Here is a 20082-nt window from a genome sequence, read left to right as displayed (position 1 = left end):
CCAACACAGAATTCCTGCAACATTTCAGGGCACATATCATGAAACCACAGAACCATAGCCATTGATTTTCCATCTGAAATGCAGGCGCATGTGTGCCTAGCATCCAACATAAACAATAAAGGTGAGGCATCACGCCTTAAATACTAAAAAGAAATAAAAATATAAATTGGAATTGTTAAAATCACTGAACCTCACAGGAATGGATTGCAGAAGTCACAGATACAGTGTTCAATATCAAGCATATGGATGAAAATTTCCTTCAGCCATCATTGAAAGTAGCTTCAAAAGTTGGAGAAAAGTCTTTTATTATGCTGTCGAGAACTGATTTAAGTCTGTACGGCAAGCCGCAAATGTTACACCTTAACAAGACAGTAACAGCTCAGCGCACTCTGGCATGTTTATTTTAACAAGAATTCAGAGTTGGTATAAGTAAACATTAGATAATGGTCAGCTCTAAAGACAATACATTTTAACCCAGATCAGAGTCTAAGAGCAAATGGCCATATCCAAATTTTGATTAAAATCCTACAATGCATTCATCATCAATTAAAGCAATTTTAAAAGTTTCTTCTTTAAACAAAAGGAATCAAATTGTTTCTAATAATCTTCAACAAGAACTTTGGGAAAAATTATTTCAATTCTTCATTACCTGATGCCTCTCTAACAATGCCTCTGCTCCAGTCACATCTTTGGCCAGTTCGTCTGAAGACACCAATCCTCGGATTCCATTTATCCAGGACATGAGATCCCTGTGAAAATATGATGGCTGCTCAGTTGTACTACTTTCTTTCAATACTTTTCTCAAATATGTGAAAGCTTGCAAGTGCACTATGTATAAACAGCAGGAACTTTTAACAGCAATTTGTTGTGGTAATCCATATAGCATGAGCCAGTTAAACACTAGCAGCAACACAATCAGGTTTCCCAGACCTGACTACTGATTGTACAGGTCATTTCTGGACCTGGGCAGTTGAGTTATGTACCACTAGATAAGAGGAACGAATTTCCACTCCATACCAACCACAAAACACAAATCCTAATGATTAATTTTTCAGCTTTGCCAAGATTCTTAGACATGAGATTACTTGTTAGACACCCAACTGAATGAAATAGCATCCTATTATTTTAACCAGTTTTTGATACAACATATGATATTTCAAGAAGATTCACTTTGCATGGTATAAAATACAAAGCTAACAAAGTTCTGGCTATGGAACCATGATTGCCTGTTAGATCAGTGACTAGAAGACTTCAAATTATGCGACTAAAGCAGTGGGTAATACTGTATTAATTGCAGCAAACTCCATTGTTCTTTTAATAAAGATGGAAAACAGTAGAGAGAAATCACTGTGGAGAGAAATCAGAACTCTTTTCTGAAGAAGTTCTGAGGAAAAGTCACTGGACCCAAAAATCTAGATTAGAGTGGTGCTGGAAAAGCACAGCAGTTCAGGCAGCATCCGAGGAGCAGTAAAATCGACATTTCGGGCAAAAGCCCTTCATCAGGAATACAGGCAGAGAGCCTGAAGAGTGGAGAGATAAGTGAGAGGAGGGTGTGGGTGGGGAGAAAGTAGCAGAGTACAATAGGTGAATGAGGGAGGGGATGAAGATGATAGGTCGGGAGGTGGTGGAAAGAGTGGATAGTTGGAAAAGAAGATAGGCAGGTAGGACAAGTCATGGGGACAGTGCTGAGCTGGAAGTTTGGAACTAGGGTGAGGTGGGGGAAGGGGAAATGAGGAAACTGTTGGAGTCCACATTGATGCCCTGGAGTTGAAGTGTTCCAAGGCGGAACATGAGGTGTCTTCCTACAGGCGTCTGGTGGTGAGGGAGCAGTAGTGAAGGAGGCCCAGGACCTCCATCTCCTCAGCAGAGTGGGAGGGGGGAGTCGAAATGTTGGGCCACAGGGCAGTGTGGTTGATTGGTGCGGGTGTCCCAGAGATGTTCCCTAAAGCGCTTTGCTAGGAGGCTTCCAATCTCCCCAATGTAGAGGAGACTGCATCAGGAGCAACAGATACAATAAATGATATTGGTGGATGTGCAGGAAAAACTTCGATGGATGTGGAAGGCTCTTTCAGGGCCTTGGATACAGGTGAGGGAGGTGGTGTGGGCGCAGGTTTTGCAATTCCTGCGGTGGCAGGGGAAGGTGCCAGGATGGAAGGGTGGGTTGTAGGGAGGCATGGACCTGACCAGGTAGTCACGGAGGGAACTGTCTTTGCAGAAGGTGGAAAGGGGTGGGGAGGGAAATATATCCCTGGTGGTGGGGTCTGTTTGGAAGTGGTGGAAATGTTGGCGGATGATTTGGTTTATGCAAAGGTTGGTAGGGTGGAAGGTGAGCACCAGGGGCGTTATGTCCTTGTTACAGTTGGAGGGGTGGGGTCTGAGGGCGGAGGTGCAGGATGTGGACGAGATGTGTTGGAGGGCATCTTTAACCATGTGGGAAGGGAAATTGAGGTCTCTAAAGAAGGAGGCCATCTAGTGTGTTCTGTGGTGGAACTGGTCCTCCTGGGAGCAGATACGGTGGAGGCGGAGGAATTGGGAATACGGGATGGCATTTTTGCAGGAGGTAGGGTGGGAAGAGGTATAATCCAGGTAGCTATGGGAGTCGGTGGGTTTGTAAAAGATGTCAGTGTCAAGTTGGTTGTCATTAATGGAGATGGAGAGGTCCAGGAAGGGGAGGGAGGTGTCAGAGATGGTCCAGGTAAAAACCCCTCCCCCACTTACCTATTGTACTCTATGCTACTTTCTCCCCACCCCCACCCTCCTCTCACTTATCTCTCCACCCTTCAGGCTCTCTGCCTGTATTCCTGATGAAGGGTTTTTGCCCTAAATGTCGATTTTACTGCTCCTCGGATGCTGCCTGAGCTGCTGTGCTTTTCCAGCACCACTCTAATCTAGACTCTAGTATCCAGCATCTGCAGTCATTGTTTTTACCCACTGGACCCAAAATGTTAACTCTGAATTCTCTCCACATTTGCTGCCAGACCTGCTGAGCTTTTCCAGCAATTTCTGCTTTTGTTTCTATATTTCTGCAATTTGACTACTACATTTGTAGGGGATTACACCAGTTTATTCGGATGTTTGTTTACTAATGGCATAAAGCAATACAACATATAAAACAGATCTGAAGGGTCACTGGACATGAAACATTGACTCTGCTTTCTCTCCATAGATGCTCCAGGCCTGAATTTCTCTAGCAATTTCTGTTTTTATTTCAGATTTCCAGAATACAAAGTTCCTTGATTTACTTTTATGCTTCTTACAAAGAAAGAAACAGTGCCTAATTTACCTGAAGTCACTTAGGAAACGCTGTAGGTCATGAGAGTCGTTCAATTTTCCTTTACGTTGGTCAGCACGCTTCCCCAGGCTATCCCAGGCCTGATTCAATTCTGTGCATTTTTCTTGGACATCCTCAACTGATTCAGGGTGAGACTGAATCAGTCGGTTTGCAGTCTCACCCAGAGAATTCACCTACATTTAACAATTAAAACTCAAATCAGGCAATATATGCCATAGTAATAAATACATCAGCAGATTTAAGATTTGCTTGCAATACATCAGGCTATATTTTCTGCTCCTGCTTGCATTAACTCCTTCTTGCATTAATGAAATTCCTCCGCATCTAATGAATGAAGAAATCTTTTTGGACTAATGTCTACATTTTTAAAAAAATGAATTTGGTTGTAGCATTCATGTTCAAGCATCTCAATTCTAGCATTCCAATGAAAGATGATGGCAAAGCAACAGGGCTGTTTGCATGCTCTTGACAGGACCTCATCCACACGCTTTCTTTCTTTTTACTTCTGCTCTTTTTCATTAATTTTTCTTTTCTTTGGAGTCTTTTACAGGAGGTTAGTTGATGAAGTTGGTGTGGCAGTTAGGCCGTGCATGGAATGGTGGCTCCTTCCAGCTGTAAACAACGCTCCCTGTGGCGGCTGAAAGCTGTGGCAACTGTGGCAGCAAGGATGTTGCTCCGACAGCTTCTCAGAAGGCAGCCAGAGAAGTACTCTTGTGGCCTGGTTTGGCAGCACAGCCATGGACTCCTGGTTGCAAGTAGGCCCAGAGCAGGGACTCCTGGGCGTTAGTAAAGCAGTGACTGCAACGTCAGCAGCCAGGACATCTGGAATTAGTGAAACCAGGAAGTCCTGAATGTGGGGTGAGGGTGAATTCAGCATGGGACCCAGTGTCAGCAGAGTGGGCCCAAGGGCGAAGAAACGGCATGTAAGGAGTGGCGGCTCCTGTGGCTAGTGGATATGGAGCAGGCAGCGAGGTTGGGCGTGAGTGGAGTAGTGGCTTAGGGCTCAGGAATTTCACATATCATTTATCCTTTTTATTCTTAAGCTATTCAAAATGGCACTGAATTGTGATGACTGTTGAAGCTTTTTGCTGTATTTTACTTTCTTACTGTAAAATTCAAGTGACAATGAAATAACTCATTCATAAAGAATCAATGAGGGTAATGTATTCTGTTACTATTCTATGCTTCTTACTCCACAACTTGTGGTATTATCTGAATACATCAATCATTTACTTTCATTCCCACTGCTTTTATACAAAGTAGGGCTTTCTCATCTGATTTTAGCCTATTGAAACAAGCTTTATCCTGAGCCCTCAGCAGTGTCTTGAGAAATTGCCACTTTATTTGCTGACTTATTATATTGGTTGCGGTATAAATGTAAAACAACAGCACATTTTCTTTTAGATATGTAACATGGTCTCAGGAGTCTGAAGCTGCCACAGGGGTATTTGGCTGGAAGAAAACGTTTGAAAGCCTCTGACTTAGAAATCAAAATTATACAAACTAACAGGCAGTAAATGAGGTTCAATACGTAGAAGTGTGAATTAATACATCTTGGTAGACTGCTAGCACAGGGAAATTACACTGAATTTGCTTAGTCCTCAACTAGAGCACAGTGTCTAGTTCTGAGCAGCATGCATGAGGAAGGATGTGAATGCATTAGAGAGTGTGTGTGCAGAACAAGCTTCCATGAGTGGCTTCATGGATGAAAAATGCCAATTATGAAAACAGAGATTAGAGAATTTAATTCACTTAGAAAGAAGACAGCCAAGAGATGATTTTGGAAACATCAGTCAAATTGAGATGTTTGGACAGAGTCAATGAAGAAAAACACTCATGCTTATAAAAAGATAAAATACAAGCAAGCAGAGGTGTAAAATGATTTGCAAAAGTAGTAAATCTGATGCTCGAAGAAATTTTTTACACTTAGTGAATGGCTTGGGCTTAAAATGCATCACCTGGAAGTATGGTGGAGACAGGTTCAACCAAGGTATTCAAAATGTCATTAGATGATTTTTTTTTAGTACAACTGATATTCAGGATACAAGTAAATTGGAGAATATTGGAAAGGCAGGAGAACGGCACCAAGTCACTGCTTATTTTGGACAGGCATACAGACGTGACAGGCCAAAACAATTTTGTGCCATATCAAGTGCACCATAACAAGTTTGTGATTCTGTGGTTACAATCATAGCTCACTTTATCTCCCAGAGCAGCAAGATCCCGTTCAAATCCTTCATGCTTGCGTTGCAGAGCCTGGACACTTGCGAGGTCATGTCCATAATTATCAGTGTTGAGAGCTTGATTTTTCTCTTCAATCCATTCTTTCGTTTCATCAGCATCTCTGCACAAAACCAAATAGCAATCTTAAAATATTTATATATTAAATAATCTTCTGTGCAAAAACTCCAGCCAATTTAATCCTAACAAAATTATTTTCTAAATACTCACATATTCGCAATTAAGCATCTAATGAAAGATAACACAAAGTAATCGGGTGTCTCAGCATCACCCATCCACATTTCTGGCTGTGCATCAATAGGTAGATCTTCACTATTCCATCTCTCACAGCCACTCACCTGTGGAATCTCTGTACTTCATGTGCACTTCCCAAGACCTGGCTGCGTTCCTCAGCTAGTTGCTGCAGTGATTTCCAGCGCTCATTCAGTTCCTGAGAAATGTGGAAAGATTGTGTCAACCCACTTCAACACAGAGATAACACTGCAGAGTTAAACATTCTTAACTCTCAAAAACTGGTTATATTTTAACCAGATAGATACTTTAGGTATTGTTAATCTGGAAATTTTCAGTTTGGTGTCTGTATTAAATTTCATGCCCAAAAAAAAACCCATCCATTTGCCATTAACAGATATCATTCATTTCACGAAAATATACAAAGTCTTAAAAATCCATCATAGCTGCAGAATACTGCTCCAACATATCTATGATCTATATCAGCAAGCAGCTAACAGGATGCAAAAATCATTCAAACTTTAATTAAAATTTCCTCAGTCACCAAACAATATGCACCTAAGTTACAGAAGGGATATGGCCCTTCTCATCTTAAACCAATGCCATCTGGATTTGGACTCTTCTACCTTGGGGAAAAGACCTCGGCTATTCACCTTATCTGTGCCCCTCATGATTTTATAAATCTCTATAAGACCATCCTTCAGTCTCCGATGCTCCAGAGAAAAAATGGTCCCAGCCTATCTAGCCTGCCCTTATAACTCAATCACGCTAGTCTTGGTAACATTCTTATAAGGATCTCAATCAGACCTAAACTCTAACAGCAGGTTCTAAGTTTGCTTGTTATGCAAAGTAGATGTGGAAGGATGTTCCCGATGATTGGGGAGGCGGCGAGTTTGCAGAACCAGGGGTCACATTCTAAGGATATGGGATAAACAGTTTAGGGCTGAGAATTTTCTTCACCCAGCGTGGTGAGCCTGTGGAATTTGCCATCACAGGAAGCAGTTGACACCAAAATATCATATGATTCCAAGAAGCTTTTGGATATAACATTGAGTGATAGATCAAAAGAGAAGGCAGAAAAACAGAACAAGCTGTTGAGTTGGATAATCAGCCATGAACATAAATAAAAGTATGCCAGGCTCAAAAAAAGGAGTAAATGACCTGTGCCTATTTTCTGTTAAATCTACATTGCTCTTTGTGTTATCTTCCTTCCGAGATATTTGCTGCCTCCATTATATTTGTTTCTATCTTTTTCTTCTTCATTTTCTTCTTCCCCACCATACTCCCCTTGCTCTACTCTGATCATCCTCCTCCCACTTGCTACTTAGGTTGCCATGTTCCAAGTCACATCATTCTCCTTCTATGTGAACACCCATGTCATCAACGTTCACAGAATCTTCAATTACCCTATCCTGGTCATCATCCTCATTTGTGTCAGTCTTTTTCCTCTATTGCACCATCATTGCCATTTTAAATTGCTCCAAGTCAACAAAGGTTGAGGAGTACAATGATGCCCTGTTGTCACATTCTATCAATGATCCAAATTGTACTTGATACTATTTCACATGCTTCACTTTATCTAGATTTCAACAATATAGCTTTTTCTTCATAATTTTACAAAATATTTCAAATACAGATACAAACAAAAAGCACATTCAATACTTAAAAAGGGTTAACTTATGTTACCAAAATTTGATTTGACAGTAAGTATTCAGTTGGCTCAATTGCTAACAGCATATAGCAAGAAGCATTTACAAACACAACAGGTTTATTTTGTAATACAGAAACATGAAGTACAGGGAAGGAAAGACTGTACTGTAACTGGGCCACTGGGGAAACTAGCCATAATAATAGTACAAGGGGCAGGGCTCTGTAACAAATGAGTGAAAGGCAGCACAAAGCAACGAGGAGCTCATCACATATTTGAGACAGGAGTGAAAAAGACAGTGCCAGAAGGGAGCAGATCCATCAGTTCTTACCTTGATGGCATTAAAGCTAGCCACCGTATGTGTTGCCAGCCGCACAGTCTAAACCGCAACCATGAATCACAGCAGTGGAAAACCAAACCAGTCACGATCCATCAGTTAGTGAAGAGAAACGTTAAAATTAGAAATACTTAGAACTAATAGAACATGGCATGCAAGAGTTCACCATCAACAGAAAAACACTAAGTTTAGAATTCCCTTTTAGTAGCCTGAGAGATTAAGTGTAGAATGGGAAAGACAGACCACACCCTTAACCATTAAGATCTCAATACTGACAGTTAGGAAAGCCTTGAGAGACCACAGACAGAATAAACAGTGAATCAAAAAGTGCCAGGTTAAATGAAAAACATAGATCATTTTAATAATTTGACAAAAGAATGAAGCATGTGAGCTCCTCCACAAATAAAAGCATTTTAAACTTTCTGTCCAGATAACATATTAATATAAATTACAGATATCAGTTAGCAATTGCATTGCTCAAATTGGGTTTGGAAAAAGTTAGAATGAAGTACGGTACCTTTAAACTGCCACCCCAGCTGTGCAATGCTTCAGAAGAACTTCTTTCCTACTGTCTACATACATTCACTTATAATAGGAAGTGACTCCACAAACACAAATTCAAGTAGCTATTGCTTTCTGTTAGCATGGCAGTGACCACTGAGGAGAATGCTGCCAAAATTAATCCAGCTTTTCCAGATATTGAGATATGAATTTACCAGAGAAGAAACCTATAAATTATGATCTGGAACAGTAGTCAGTCTAAACCTTGCCCCCTCTTTCCTGACCCAGAGTCACAGTGTCATAGAGATGTACAACACAGAAACAGACCCTTCCATGCCGATCATATAACCTAAATTAATCTAGTCCCATTTGCCAGCACCCGGCCCATATCCATCTAAACCGCTCCTATGCATATACCCACCCAGATTTAAAATGTTGTAATTGTACTAGCCTCCACCACTTCCTTTGACAGCTTATTCCATACATGCACCAATCCCTGCTTTTGAAAACATTGCCCCTTAGGTCCCTTTTAAATCATCCCCCTCTCACCCTAAACCTATGCCCTCTAGTTCTGGACTCTCTAAATCCTAAGGAAAAGACCTAGTTTATTTACCCTATCCATGCCCCTCATTAGTTTATAGACCTCTATAAAAGGTCACCCCTCAGCCTCTGATGATCCAGGGAAAATAGCCCCAGCCTATTCAGCCTCTTCCTAAAGCTCAAACTCTCCAATCCTGGCAACATCCTTGTAAATCTTTTCTGAACCCTTTCAAGTTTCATAACATCCTTCCTGTAGGAGGGAGACCAGAACTACACCCAACAGTTAGGCCACTTTTGGAACAATGTCTTGCAAAGCTGCAACATGACCTCCCAACTCCTATACTCCATACTCTGACCAATGCAGGCAAGCATACCAAATGCCTTCTTCACTATCTTCCCTACCTGTGACTCCACAGAGGAAGATAAACAAATTAGATCACCTTAAAGAGAAGTAAATTGGAAATGACAAGCACTTCTCAAACAAAACATACTCAAGCCAACATCAATTACTTGTTTTAACTGTGAGCTTCTAGTTTAAAGAAACACAATATCAGCAAAATAAGCTTGGCCTGATGACAGGGAAGAGTTCACATTATTACATATGGTTGGGAAGAACAACAAGCATTTTGGGCAAAGTGGTCAATGCTCCACAAACTTCCTCCCGACAACTCTTCATCTCCCCCATCAGCATATCTTGCTCTTCCACATCTTTGCCTGGCTTTCCTAAAATATATCCAGGTTAGTTATCACAACTACAACACCTGTAGCTTGCTTTCCAAAATTCTAGTGCAGTTCACATATTAGCTAGCCCAAGTTGAAAAATGTGGCATTAAGGAATAAAGAATGTAGATAAAATAATGAATTTGGTGATTTTCTCAATTAGAAGTACAAGAGCTATGTGGAAATAACCTTTTCAAAAAGTACACGGTTGTAACATTACAAAATTCTGGAACAGTGCTAAATACTTGTATTGTTTTTAAAGAGATGTTGTACTGCATGTTATTCAAGTACAATTTTTTTAAATGAAGGGACTTATTCTGTTGTCTTGGCAAGAATTTCTGTATTTAAAATTTCTGCATAATGATATAAACAAATATCATAATAGTAGTAAATAGGCCTGCCTCATGAGTGCTTGTTACAAGGACAGATTAACGGTGGGTAAATCTCTACAGGCGTTTGCTCATGTCTTCAGCTCTTTTGCTTAGGTTCTGAAGGATAAATAAGAGAACTCTTTTGGGCCTTCATCCAACACTTCCTTTATTAGTTTTGGACATATATCAAGATTTTATTTAATAAATCAAAATTAGAGAGGAGACACAATTCAGATGTTAAAAGATAAAATGAGTTCCAGTGGCAAAGCGAAGCATAATCAATTTGACTGTGTCTGCTACTATGTTAAAATAGGCTAGAGAAATGGACTGATCGACAAAGACCGACAACAGATACAGGAAAATCATCAGGAATACTTCATTAAAAACCACACTGACACCAACCCTTAACTGTAAGCCAGAAACAACCTCAATTGACATTTTTAGAAAGGTTATATGGATGAAATCATGGATTTAAAAGAAAATTTAAAAATAACTTAAAATTAGTCATGGTAAAGCAGTGACCTTGGTCACTGTAAATTAATCTATGCTTTTCTAAAGAGTTTGGACATGGGCAAAAACAGTTTTTGAACAGGAAAATTAAAAATCATAGAATGACATCTCGAATTGTAACTGATTAGTGGTTTAGAAAATGGAAGCCTGATACAAATCAGTTTGCTTTAAAAGTCAATAGGAGAGGATTCTGGAAAATAAAACTCATACCTTCCATGGCGATGTGGTTTTAGAGTCAGATTCATCCTATGGAAAAAAAATACAAAAAGAAACTAAAATTTGAGAAACTGGACGCCAAATTAATTCTGTTACGTCACATGGTATGTACCCCATATCGGTCCAACATGGCGTAAATTGATCTTTCAAGTGCTTAATACATTCCTACCAAATTGCCCCAGCCCTATTATATTTGCAGTACTCATTTTAAAATAATGCTCACCATCAGAACAGAACAGAACAGAAAATAAAGTGGACCCAAATATGTAAAATGAAACTAGGAGAACAGGTACTCAGTCTATTAAGAAAAGGACAAAAGGGTGAACAAATGGGGAATGAGGAATCAGTCTTCTTGGAATTTGTGAAGTGCGAGTAGAAATAAAATGGACTAGAAAAGTACATGCCTGGCTTCTGTCAAAATCGCATTTAACATTTGTTGTTGTTTAGACTGAAGATATCTGCTGTTTATAATGTTACTCATATTTCAATTTCATATTCATAATTTATTCAATATACCCTTACCTTGGCAGCTCCTGGGGCAGATCCCAAGACTGGTTGTTCCTAAAATGTGTAAAGGACAACACACAAAATGTGTTTAACGAAACAAAGCTGAAGTGTTTCTGAAATTGATTTAGTTAGTGAAAACAACCGTACATGGACCTGGAAGCAGCTAACTGGTGCAGACCTGAGATTGGCGTCAGAACTGCTTTGTGAATAACTATAACTGCGAAGACTTTATAAAGATCTTACCAATTAAAGAGTGACAACAAGCAAAAATCAGCTTATCACATGCAGAAAGACAGAGGTAGATTAGTCGATAAATGGCACATCGTACTTGCCGATATTAAATCAAAGTGGCAAGATTGAGAAAGAGAATAATAGACTTAGGAAATAAAAATCATGAGGTACAATTATGCAGGATAACACATGCAGGATCCAGGTGTTTTGCTGGCTAATGTTTTGGAAGTCATTAATAAAATGCCTGGCAACAACCAAAGCATAACCCAAGGGTTGTGCAATCAGAAGAACAAAGCTTAATCTCAGGAAGGTTATTTTGAGTTTATAGCACTGATCTTGCTATAATTAAAGTACAGCATTGCACGCCTGGATAAATTAGATTTAGCTCCACTCAGGTTATGATCCCATGGCACTTTTTGTAGAAGAACATGAAGCTCTTTGTGTTAATGGACTCCCAACAGTAGGCACCAGCAGTTTAGTTTTGCCTAGCTTATCTACCCTTCCCGAATGCACTGAAAAATTCGCTTCAAGGATTGTAAAGACCCTATTTAAATGCAGATAAACAACCAAGTCTCCAAAAAATCACGTTCAGAATACAGCGGAAATGAAATTAAAGAATTACATCTTTGTCCTTAGTACACACAATATAGAAATACCAATCAAACTTAAAGCTGTAAGTTATTCCTCCAAGTTAGATCTCAAGTTTCCAAAAAAACAATAATATATCATGACTGAACTCAATAGTACAGAGTGAAAGAAACTTGCATGCATTTGGCACCTTTTTTCAGGAAAGGCCCAAAGTAATCTTTGCAGCCAGTAACTCTTTCAAAGTATTGGAACATGCAGTGTTCAGTTAACAAAACATGTCACTAATTATAAGCAAAATGAATGTCTAGCTTAATCATTTTTTTGGGATGTTAGTTGAGGGACAAATATTTACAAGAAAAACCAGAACTCCCCAAAGAGCTCCCATACTGTTCCTCAAAAAGTGTCATACAATTTTTAACAACAGGCAGACAGGAAGTCTTCACATTAGTATTGCTCTCAACAATCCACCCAGACTACTGGGTGCAGCTAGAAACCAGAACCTTTAATGTGGATAAAAAGTGTTTGGAAGGGCAACTTCTCCGAATCCTCCATATTCGAACACTCATTTTAATGTTGGTGGAAGAGTAAATTTACCAAAGAGAACATCACACAAAGAGGTCCATTTTGAGAATACGAACTTGCAGTTTTTCCACAACCACTGTGCTGCATGCACAATTTTCAATTCAAGGAGCAAAAAATTTAGAAGCTTTTATTTTGCATTAAGGTGGCGACAAAAATGCAGCTGCATTTAACATACTAATCACTTTACCCCATTTATCCCTTTATAGAATTTATTTATTTTAATATGTGCTTGATTCACAATGGACAGTAAACTCATTTTGGAAATAGAATTTTTTTTGAAAATTAAATGAAATGATACTGTACCTGAGCTACTTGAACCTCTTCAGCCATCAGACCCTCTGACTCGAGATCGTTTGCCACTTTGTTAATATCGCGCAAGCGAGACTCATTGGCTTTCAAGTCCTGAAAAATATTGGATTAAGCAGGACTTTAACTTAAATAATTTTTTGGCATTCCAACCGGAACTCTATCAACAAACATACTGACTTGGATCCCATCTTCCACCCCTGAGAAAAAGAACAGGAAATAATGTCACCACAGGAAATGACATCACCAACCCAAAGAAACCCAAATATATAAATAGAAAGCGGGAAACACCAGCAGTGCTTCGTCTGGAGGCTCACTGAAGATGTTACCTAGTATGGTGATGAAACATCTGAAAATGAACCATCCAGCTCAGCCAGCAAATCTTCATCCAGAACCTCAAACTGAGCTACAAATCTTCTTAAAACTCGCTAACAAAATAAATTTCTAGAAATAAGAATTCTCTGCACTTTTTCTAAAGATTAAACCAGTGGTGTGTCAACCAGGTTTAGCCTGTTCATGCACAGTGGGTGAAGATTGCTAAAGCCAAAAAACTTTTGCAGAAATAACAAATAGATATTTCAAGTAATCCCACCACAATGAAGAGATATAAATTATTTGAAATACTAATTTCATAGAAATGCTGAAATCCCTGAATCTCAGTACAGAACTCTGCATTTATTATTGGCTATAATAGGAAATCATTCAGGGCACCCTGCTCCTAAATCAATGGATAATGATCTGGAAAAAACAAAAACAGATGCCTGGGAATAGGGGTCTCATGTTTGGCTGTGATGCCCATCTTCCTCACCCAGCTATGGCCAGCTCAGTGACAGGTAAAGAATTAGTAGTTGGCCAGAGTTGAGGAGGATAACTAGACAACCATGTTGGACACAGTTTATATAGGGGTGGGTGGGTGGCTGGGTGGAGGGTAGGTGAAACTAGTACACAAAATTCAAAACTAGACAAAACACAACTTTGCAGGTGCGATACCAATCTATTTAGCTCTATTTAGGAACCTGAAAAAGGTAACAGTGGGATCATCAGGTGCTTGTCCATAGATCCCTAAAAAGGTGTCTGGACAAGTTAACAAGGTAGTTAAAGCAGCATTTGGGACACTTAACGTTATCAGTGAGGCATGGGTTGTAAGAGCGGAGAGGTACTGTTGTAGCTGCAGAACTTTGTTAGTGTGAACAGTTCTGATCACCACATTACAGGCAAGATGTGACTGCACTGGAGAAAGTGCAGAGGAGATTCACCAGGATGTTGCCTGGGATAGAGCATTTATGCTATTGAGACACACTGGATAAGCTTGGGCTGTTTTCTGTGGAACAGAGAAGGTTGAGTGGGGACTTGACAGAGGCATACAAGATTCTGAGCAACACTGAAAGGGTGGATAGAAAGCAGCTGCTCCCCTTAATCAAAAGTATCAAGAAAAAGGCAACAAACTTTTAAAAATGAGAGGCAGGAGATTGAGGGGATTTGATGAAAAGGTTTTTCATAGGATATGGTGGGGATCTAGAAAGCAGTGCCTGCAAGGGTAATTGAGGTGGGTAACCTCACAACCTTTAAAAGGAACTGGATGAACACCTGAAGTGTCAGAACATTCAAGGCTATGGGTCGAGTGCAGGAAAAAGTGGGACTAGTATGGGATAGTAGTGTATTTTGGCAGCACAGACTCATTGTACTGTATAATTCTATGATACTAATTTAGAAATTTGTTTGTGTTTTAAATCTGTTACACCAATCTACCTCATCCAGAATAAACTAACAACTATAGTTTGTTATGAACAGTGGACAGGAAGAAAATGGCAACGATAAGTCAATACATCAGGTAGCCAAAGATAAATCAGCCATGGTGTTCGCATCTAGTTTACATAGTTGAGGTTTGCATTTCTCTGCTTTCAAGATAGTTCCAAGTTAAAAAGTCTTACTTACTTTCTGGAAGTCATCAAACTTTTTCTGCAGTCCTTCCACTTGTTCCAAGTCAGTGCCAATTTCTTCACTGGTCAATGCTGTCTCCTTCTCATGGATCCACTGCTGCAGCTCATTGGCCTCCCGGAAAAGCATGAACTTCTTACAGCTCTTTTCCAGCATATCCTTACGTTTTTTGCCCAGCTCCAGAATCGATTGGTATCTAAAAGGAAACATGTCCAAAGTCACTTTACTCATTACAAGCAATTAAACAAACACAAACAGTTTAAGTGGGTGGCACGGTGGCTCAGCAGTTAGCACTGCTGCCTCACAGCACCAGAGACCCAGGTTCAATTCCCGCCTCAGGCAACTGTCTGTGTGGAGTTTGCACATTCTCTGCGTGGGTTTCCTCCGGGTACTGTAGTTTCCTCCCACAGTCCAAAAACGTGCAGGTTAGGTGAACTGGCCATGTTAAATTGCCCGTAGTATTAGGTGAAGGGGTAAATGTAGGAGAATGGGTCTGAGTGGATTGCTCTTCGGAGGGTCGGTGTGGACTTGCTGGACCGAAGGGCCAGTTTCCACAGTAAGTAATCTAAGAATGTGGAATTGCTTATGTAGATGGACAGCAAATCAATGGAGAACCATAAATCTAACAATGATAAAAAGACAACAAAAACAAAATGCTGACACTTGCTCGTCAATGGTTTGAAAGTTACTCAGTCAGCACTGAAGTAATACTGGGTTTATGTAACAATGGATGGAGGATATAGATACAAAATCATCACTTAGCTTCTACAAATACAAATCCCCATCATCTCACTTCACTCCGCCTCCTCAGCTGTCCCCTTCAATCTTATGAATCAAATCTATTGTGCTTCCTAAACTTTATATTACTAAATGACTTAAAAATCTGAAAGCATTCTTTAATAATGCTCAGATGCCCAAAGTGGAGTTGATTGGAAACAGAAATTTTGAAATCATATATTCCAAGTATACATTGTGTGCATTTCACATTTCAGTAACACAAATCAGTAATATATCACACATGTTTAGCTTGTATGTGAAATATTAGTTTAAAAATGTAGTACATCCATTCTCACTAAAAGTTGAACGACATCACACATCCAATTCCAATATATTCTAAACATTTGTAAATCATTGCTCTGAAGTATTACATTCTAGTCTTTATATTTTGCAGCTACATGGCATCAAACTCAAAACTTATGGACAAAAAAAATGTCTGATCACTGGATGCTGTCAATAGACATTGATTTGAAAGTCCTAAAATCAATGTGTTTTATTTTGTATGATCACAAACAATATACCTTCCTCTCTTTAAATCAAACAACTTAGACACGAGTAGAAGACATGTACCAATCGGAAAGTTCATAATTTTAGTATAGAACAATTCTAAGCTTCTACTGCTCAAATTCCCATCATGCTCTATAGATTTCTGCTAATATGTTGAAAGTTACAACACAACTTGAGTACTGTGTGTAGTACAGGTCTTCTGAAGTAAAGAGTGGATCTAAGTGCATGTGAAGCAGTTCAGAAAAGGTTTACCAGACTAATAGCTGGAATGAGAAGAAAAAATTGGCAGGCTAGGTTTGTAAAGGCTGGGAGTTTAGAAGAGCAAGGGGCAACTTGACTGAAACATTCAAAATCCTGCGGGGGTCATGAAAAGGCACGCCTGTGAAAAGCATGCTTCCTCTTGTGGAAGGGTCTAGAACTGGGTGGTGGTGGTTGGGTGTTGGGGGTGGGGTGAGAGCATTGTTTGAAAATAAGGGGCTCTCCATTTAAGATACAGGTGAGGAAAGATCATAGTCATAAATCCTTGCAACTGTGATTCCACCACCTTTTGAGGAGAGCTCTTGAATTTTTAAGGCAAATGTAAAATAGGTTCTTGATGAGCAAGGGGGTGAAAGGTTAAATCAGGAGTGCACCAGAATGTGGAGTAATGTGATCAACCATTATCTCTGAATGGCTGTGCAAACTCAAAAGGGCTGAGTGGACTACCCCTGCTCCTAATTTGTATTCTAACATATTTAAAGCTTACCCAGTCTGACTCACCTAGAAATAGAATATTTGTACTGCATCTCAAAACTAATTGAACCCAACGGTTTTAAAATGGACATGATGCAAATCTGAAAGCGTACAATCATTTTTTTTTAGGTTTCAGAAATTTAAGCTTTCATTGCTTGGTAATACAGAACTAATATGATCAAAATGAGACACAAGGTTGAAGACTTTTGTCTTGCACTCATCAGGGTTCAGGAGATCAGAAAAAGAAAGTGCTCTTTGCCAACCATTGCAGCAGGAACTACTGACTGTCCATCTTGGTTAAGTGATTAAAAAGTCTGATTTGGCCGGTAAAACTGCAACTGGCTGCCCTGCAGAATGCAGCAGAGATGGGCAGCCTCCAGAGTATCCTGTTGCATTCCACACCAAACACCTTGACTAGAGTCTTCTGGTCTGATCTTAAATCAGCTAACATTGACAATTAGCAGTTTTTCCATGCCAACTAAATCAGTGCCCTCTTCTCATGCTATACAAATTGATTTTCCCTTTGAAAGTTTGATTTCTTGTGGGTCAGTCAGGAATACGTAAAATGAAAAGCTTAGACTTTGTGTCACTTTATAGACTATGCTTAATGTAAATTTTACCTGTGTGCTTTTAGTATGCTACCTACAGCAATGGCAGAAGGCAAAAACTGAATAATTAAAAACTAAATAGTGCACTCTAAACAGCAAGTCATGCCAATTTTCACACACCTACCAGGTAAAGAGAAAAACTCCATCTCCACCAGTTGGTCTATCACACAAAACCATGCAATTCGATCTTAGTAAGCAAGTTCTTTCAAAAGATATAATATCTAAATTAAGCCAGTGTCCACAAGCTTCAGCAAAAACAGTGTGAAAATTAATGGAAGCGAAGATCACATCACATCAAGAAAGAGCCAAACCTACTCACAATTCCTCCACCTGCTTCATACGGAGCACAACGCTGCCAACCTCCTTAGCTAGCAAAGTCCTGGACAGACAGAGGGAGCAAAGCACAGCATGCACCATTAGTAGATTAAAGGCTTAAAGCAGCTGTTAAAGAAAGGAAAATTAGTACATAGCTAGAATTAGCATGGCAAGTTCCAGAAGCAACAGATAAAAGCAAGCAAGCAACTTGAAGAGTGCAGCTTGATTAGCAACAAGCAACTGAAGAAGTGTCCAAAATAAAATTAATTTCTTAATCAGTAAATACAAATTTCAGTTTCATGCATTTTTCATCACATTTAAGAGAGGATTTTTTTCACACCCTCACTGACACTCTTAAAATGCCAAACTAGTGCCAGAAGACAAGCAGTTAAAATGGTTGCTTCTAAACAATTACATTGAACGTTGTAGCATGTTGTTCAAATTCAATTTTTCTCAATGGACTTGGAATATTATAGTGACATATAGTTTGCATTGGACCTGGAAAAACTGAAGAAGCACTTTCCACAGAAGGAGATCCCACTAGCTGTGATCCCTCTCACAGAAGAGGAAATACCCTTTCCACATGCACCCTTTTAAACAGCTTCTCAGGATCTTATATATATTTCAATCAAGATGTCCCATGTTCTTCTAAACTTAGTGCAAGCCTATTGCCTGCAGTACAAGAGTCTCAAAATTTTACAGTTCAACAGCAAGACAGTCCATTGCACCTGCAATAGTTTCCTGAATAGAAATTTGCCACATCGCAATTTGGGTGTTTAGTTTTAAAATGTTTAATCTATTTGTTATGTATTTGCTTCGTTATTGCAGGCAAGTCATACAAAGGTGGAAAAGAACTAAGTTACATAACTCCTCCTTCCTGCTGCAACATTAATGACTGATCTGATCATTTGACATACCTACTCAACCTTGATAATAATCAAAATAATCAAAAATAATCAAAAGACTCTGCTCTACTGCCTTATGTGGAAGAGTTCCAAAGACCCAAAACCCTCAGGATAAAACAGTAACTTCTACCATAAATGAGCAAGAGCCTACTTTTAAATAGTGGTGATTTCTAGTTCTGGGTCTCCCACACGAGGAAACATCCAATTCCCACATTGACCATGTCAAAAGCCCTCAGGATCTCGTATGCTTCAATCAAGTCAATTTAACAATTTTAGGGAAGTCTTGAAAATTATAACCAAAATATCAACTATCTAATTAGCTGTTTCTTTTAAGACCCTAGGATGAAGTCCATCAGGATCTGCAGCTACAAATTTTTCAGTTCCACTTTCGTGGTGATTTTAAGCTTTTGAGTTCCTCTCCATTTTCTGATTTATTGTTATTTCTGAGATATTACTTGTATCCTCTGTAATGAATACCAAAGCAAGCTAAAATAAAATGCCTACTTATCCTACCATCTTATTTTCCATTAATTTACTAGGTTCACTGTCTACAGAAAGCAACACACAGTTAACTCTTTTTCTTTATTAAAATCTAAAGAAAATCTTACTCTGGTTTTGTTATTTCCAACTAGCTTCCTCTCATACTTCAGTTTCCCTGCCCTTTATTAATCTTTTAGTCAACCTTCGTTTTTATAAAAAATATTCTAACCATGTCAAAGCAATCCAACAGAGAAGTGCACTCACTTTATTTTTTGGTGTTTTTAGTCCTCTTGTTATCAATCCAATGGCAAGTGCTACAGTTTTTCCCTACTATATTGAACCTTTCATCAGAATTCATCTGAACCTTCTCTAATGATTAAAATCTCAATTTTCTCATCTTTCCTTGTAACTAAAGCATTTGTCTCAACTAACTTCTTATTTTTTCTCCTCTATATTAATTTCACAATGTCAATACCCTTATCGAGCTGGGGACCCAAAACTGGACAGTTCTAAATACAGCTTAAGCAAATGATTTGAACAGACGTAAAATACTAAAGCAGAAGTGGTGTTCTGTTGTTTTCTGAAGCTTAGAATGCAGCATCTTTATTAAAGAAAATGTATTAAACCCATCCTTTCTTTGCTGAATTGCATGTATATCTTCAAGCTTCTCTATTTCTCAACTAGTTGAATCAAGTGTTTACATCTTTTATTTATTGTGCATTCTAAACTTCATTGGAAATTCAGCTCTGCCAGCTACTAACCTGTTTACATCCTCCTGAAATAACTTCACAGTTAACTACCTACCTATTTTTGTTTTGTCTGTAAATATCAGTACTGTGCACGTACTCAGATCAGAATATTCACACAGATCAACATAGAAGGAAACTCATTCTTCAGTCTATATACAGCTCATCAAACAACAACCATTATTTTTTTGAAATTCAAATATAGAACATTCCCATCCCTTCTCTACAAAAGAACACTACAGACAATCTCAGG

General features: G+C 39.1%; 1 protein-coding gene across 6 annotated transcripts in view; it reads right to left on the bottom strand.

The window, feature by feature from the left end:
• The window catches only part of sptan1 (spectrin alpha, non-erythrocytic 1), a 104888-nt gene that overhangs the window by 45278 nt on the left and 39528 nt on the right, over window positions 1–20082 (bottom strand). For 3 of the 6 annotated variants that reach the window (XM_060841591.1, XM_060841590.1, XM_060841589.1), the window contains 10 exons: window positions 17703–17762; window positions 14757–14955; window positions 12819–12917; window positions 11130–11168; window positions 10602–10637; window positions 7744–7791; window positions 5872–5963; window positions 5492–5636; window positions 3284–3465; window positions 650–749 (listed from right to left, as the gene is read on the bottom strand). In XM_060841591.1, the coding sequence (XP_060697574.1) occupies window positions 650–749; window positions 3284–3465; window positions 5492–5636; window positions 5872–5963; window positions 7744–7791; window positions 10602–10637; window positions 11130–11168; window positions 12819–12917; window positions 14757–14955; window positions 17703–17762 (1000 nt within the window). The remainder of the gene's footprint in view (window positions 1–649; window positions 750–3283; window positions 3466–5491; window positions 5637–5871; window positions 5964–7743; window positions 7792–10601; window positions 10638–11129; window positions 11169–12818; window positions 12918–14756; window positions 14956–17702; window positions 17763–20082) is intronic. The other 3 variants (XM_060841593.1, XM_060841594.1, XM_060841592.1) reach the window with 2 other exon arrangements.

Source organism: Hemiscyllium ocellatum, chromosome 21, assembly GCF_020745735.1.
Source record: "Hemiscyllium ocellatum isolate sHemOce1 chromosome 21, sHemOce1.pat.X.cur, whole genome shotgun sequence".
Lineage (NCBI taxonomy): Eukaryota > Metazoa > Chordata > Chondrichthyes > Orectolobiformes > Hemiscylliidae > Hemiscyllium > Hemiscyllium ocellatum.
Note: the sequence above shows the minus strand (reverse complement) of the source record. Positions and strands in the feature narration are given on the sequence as shown.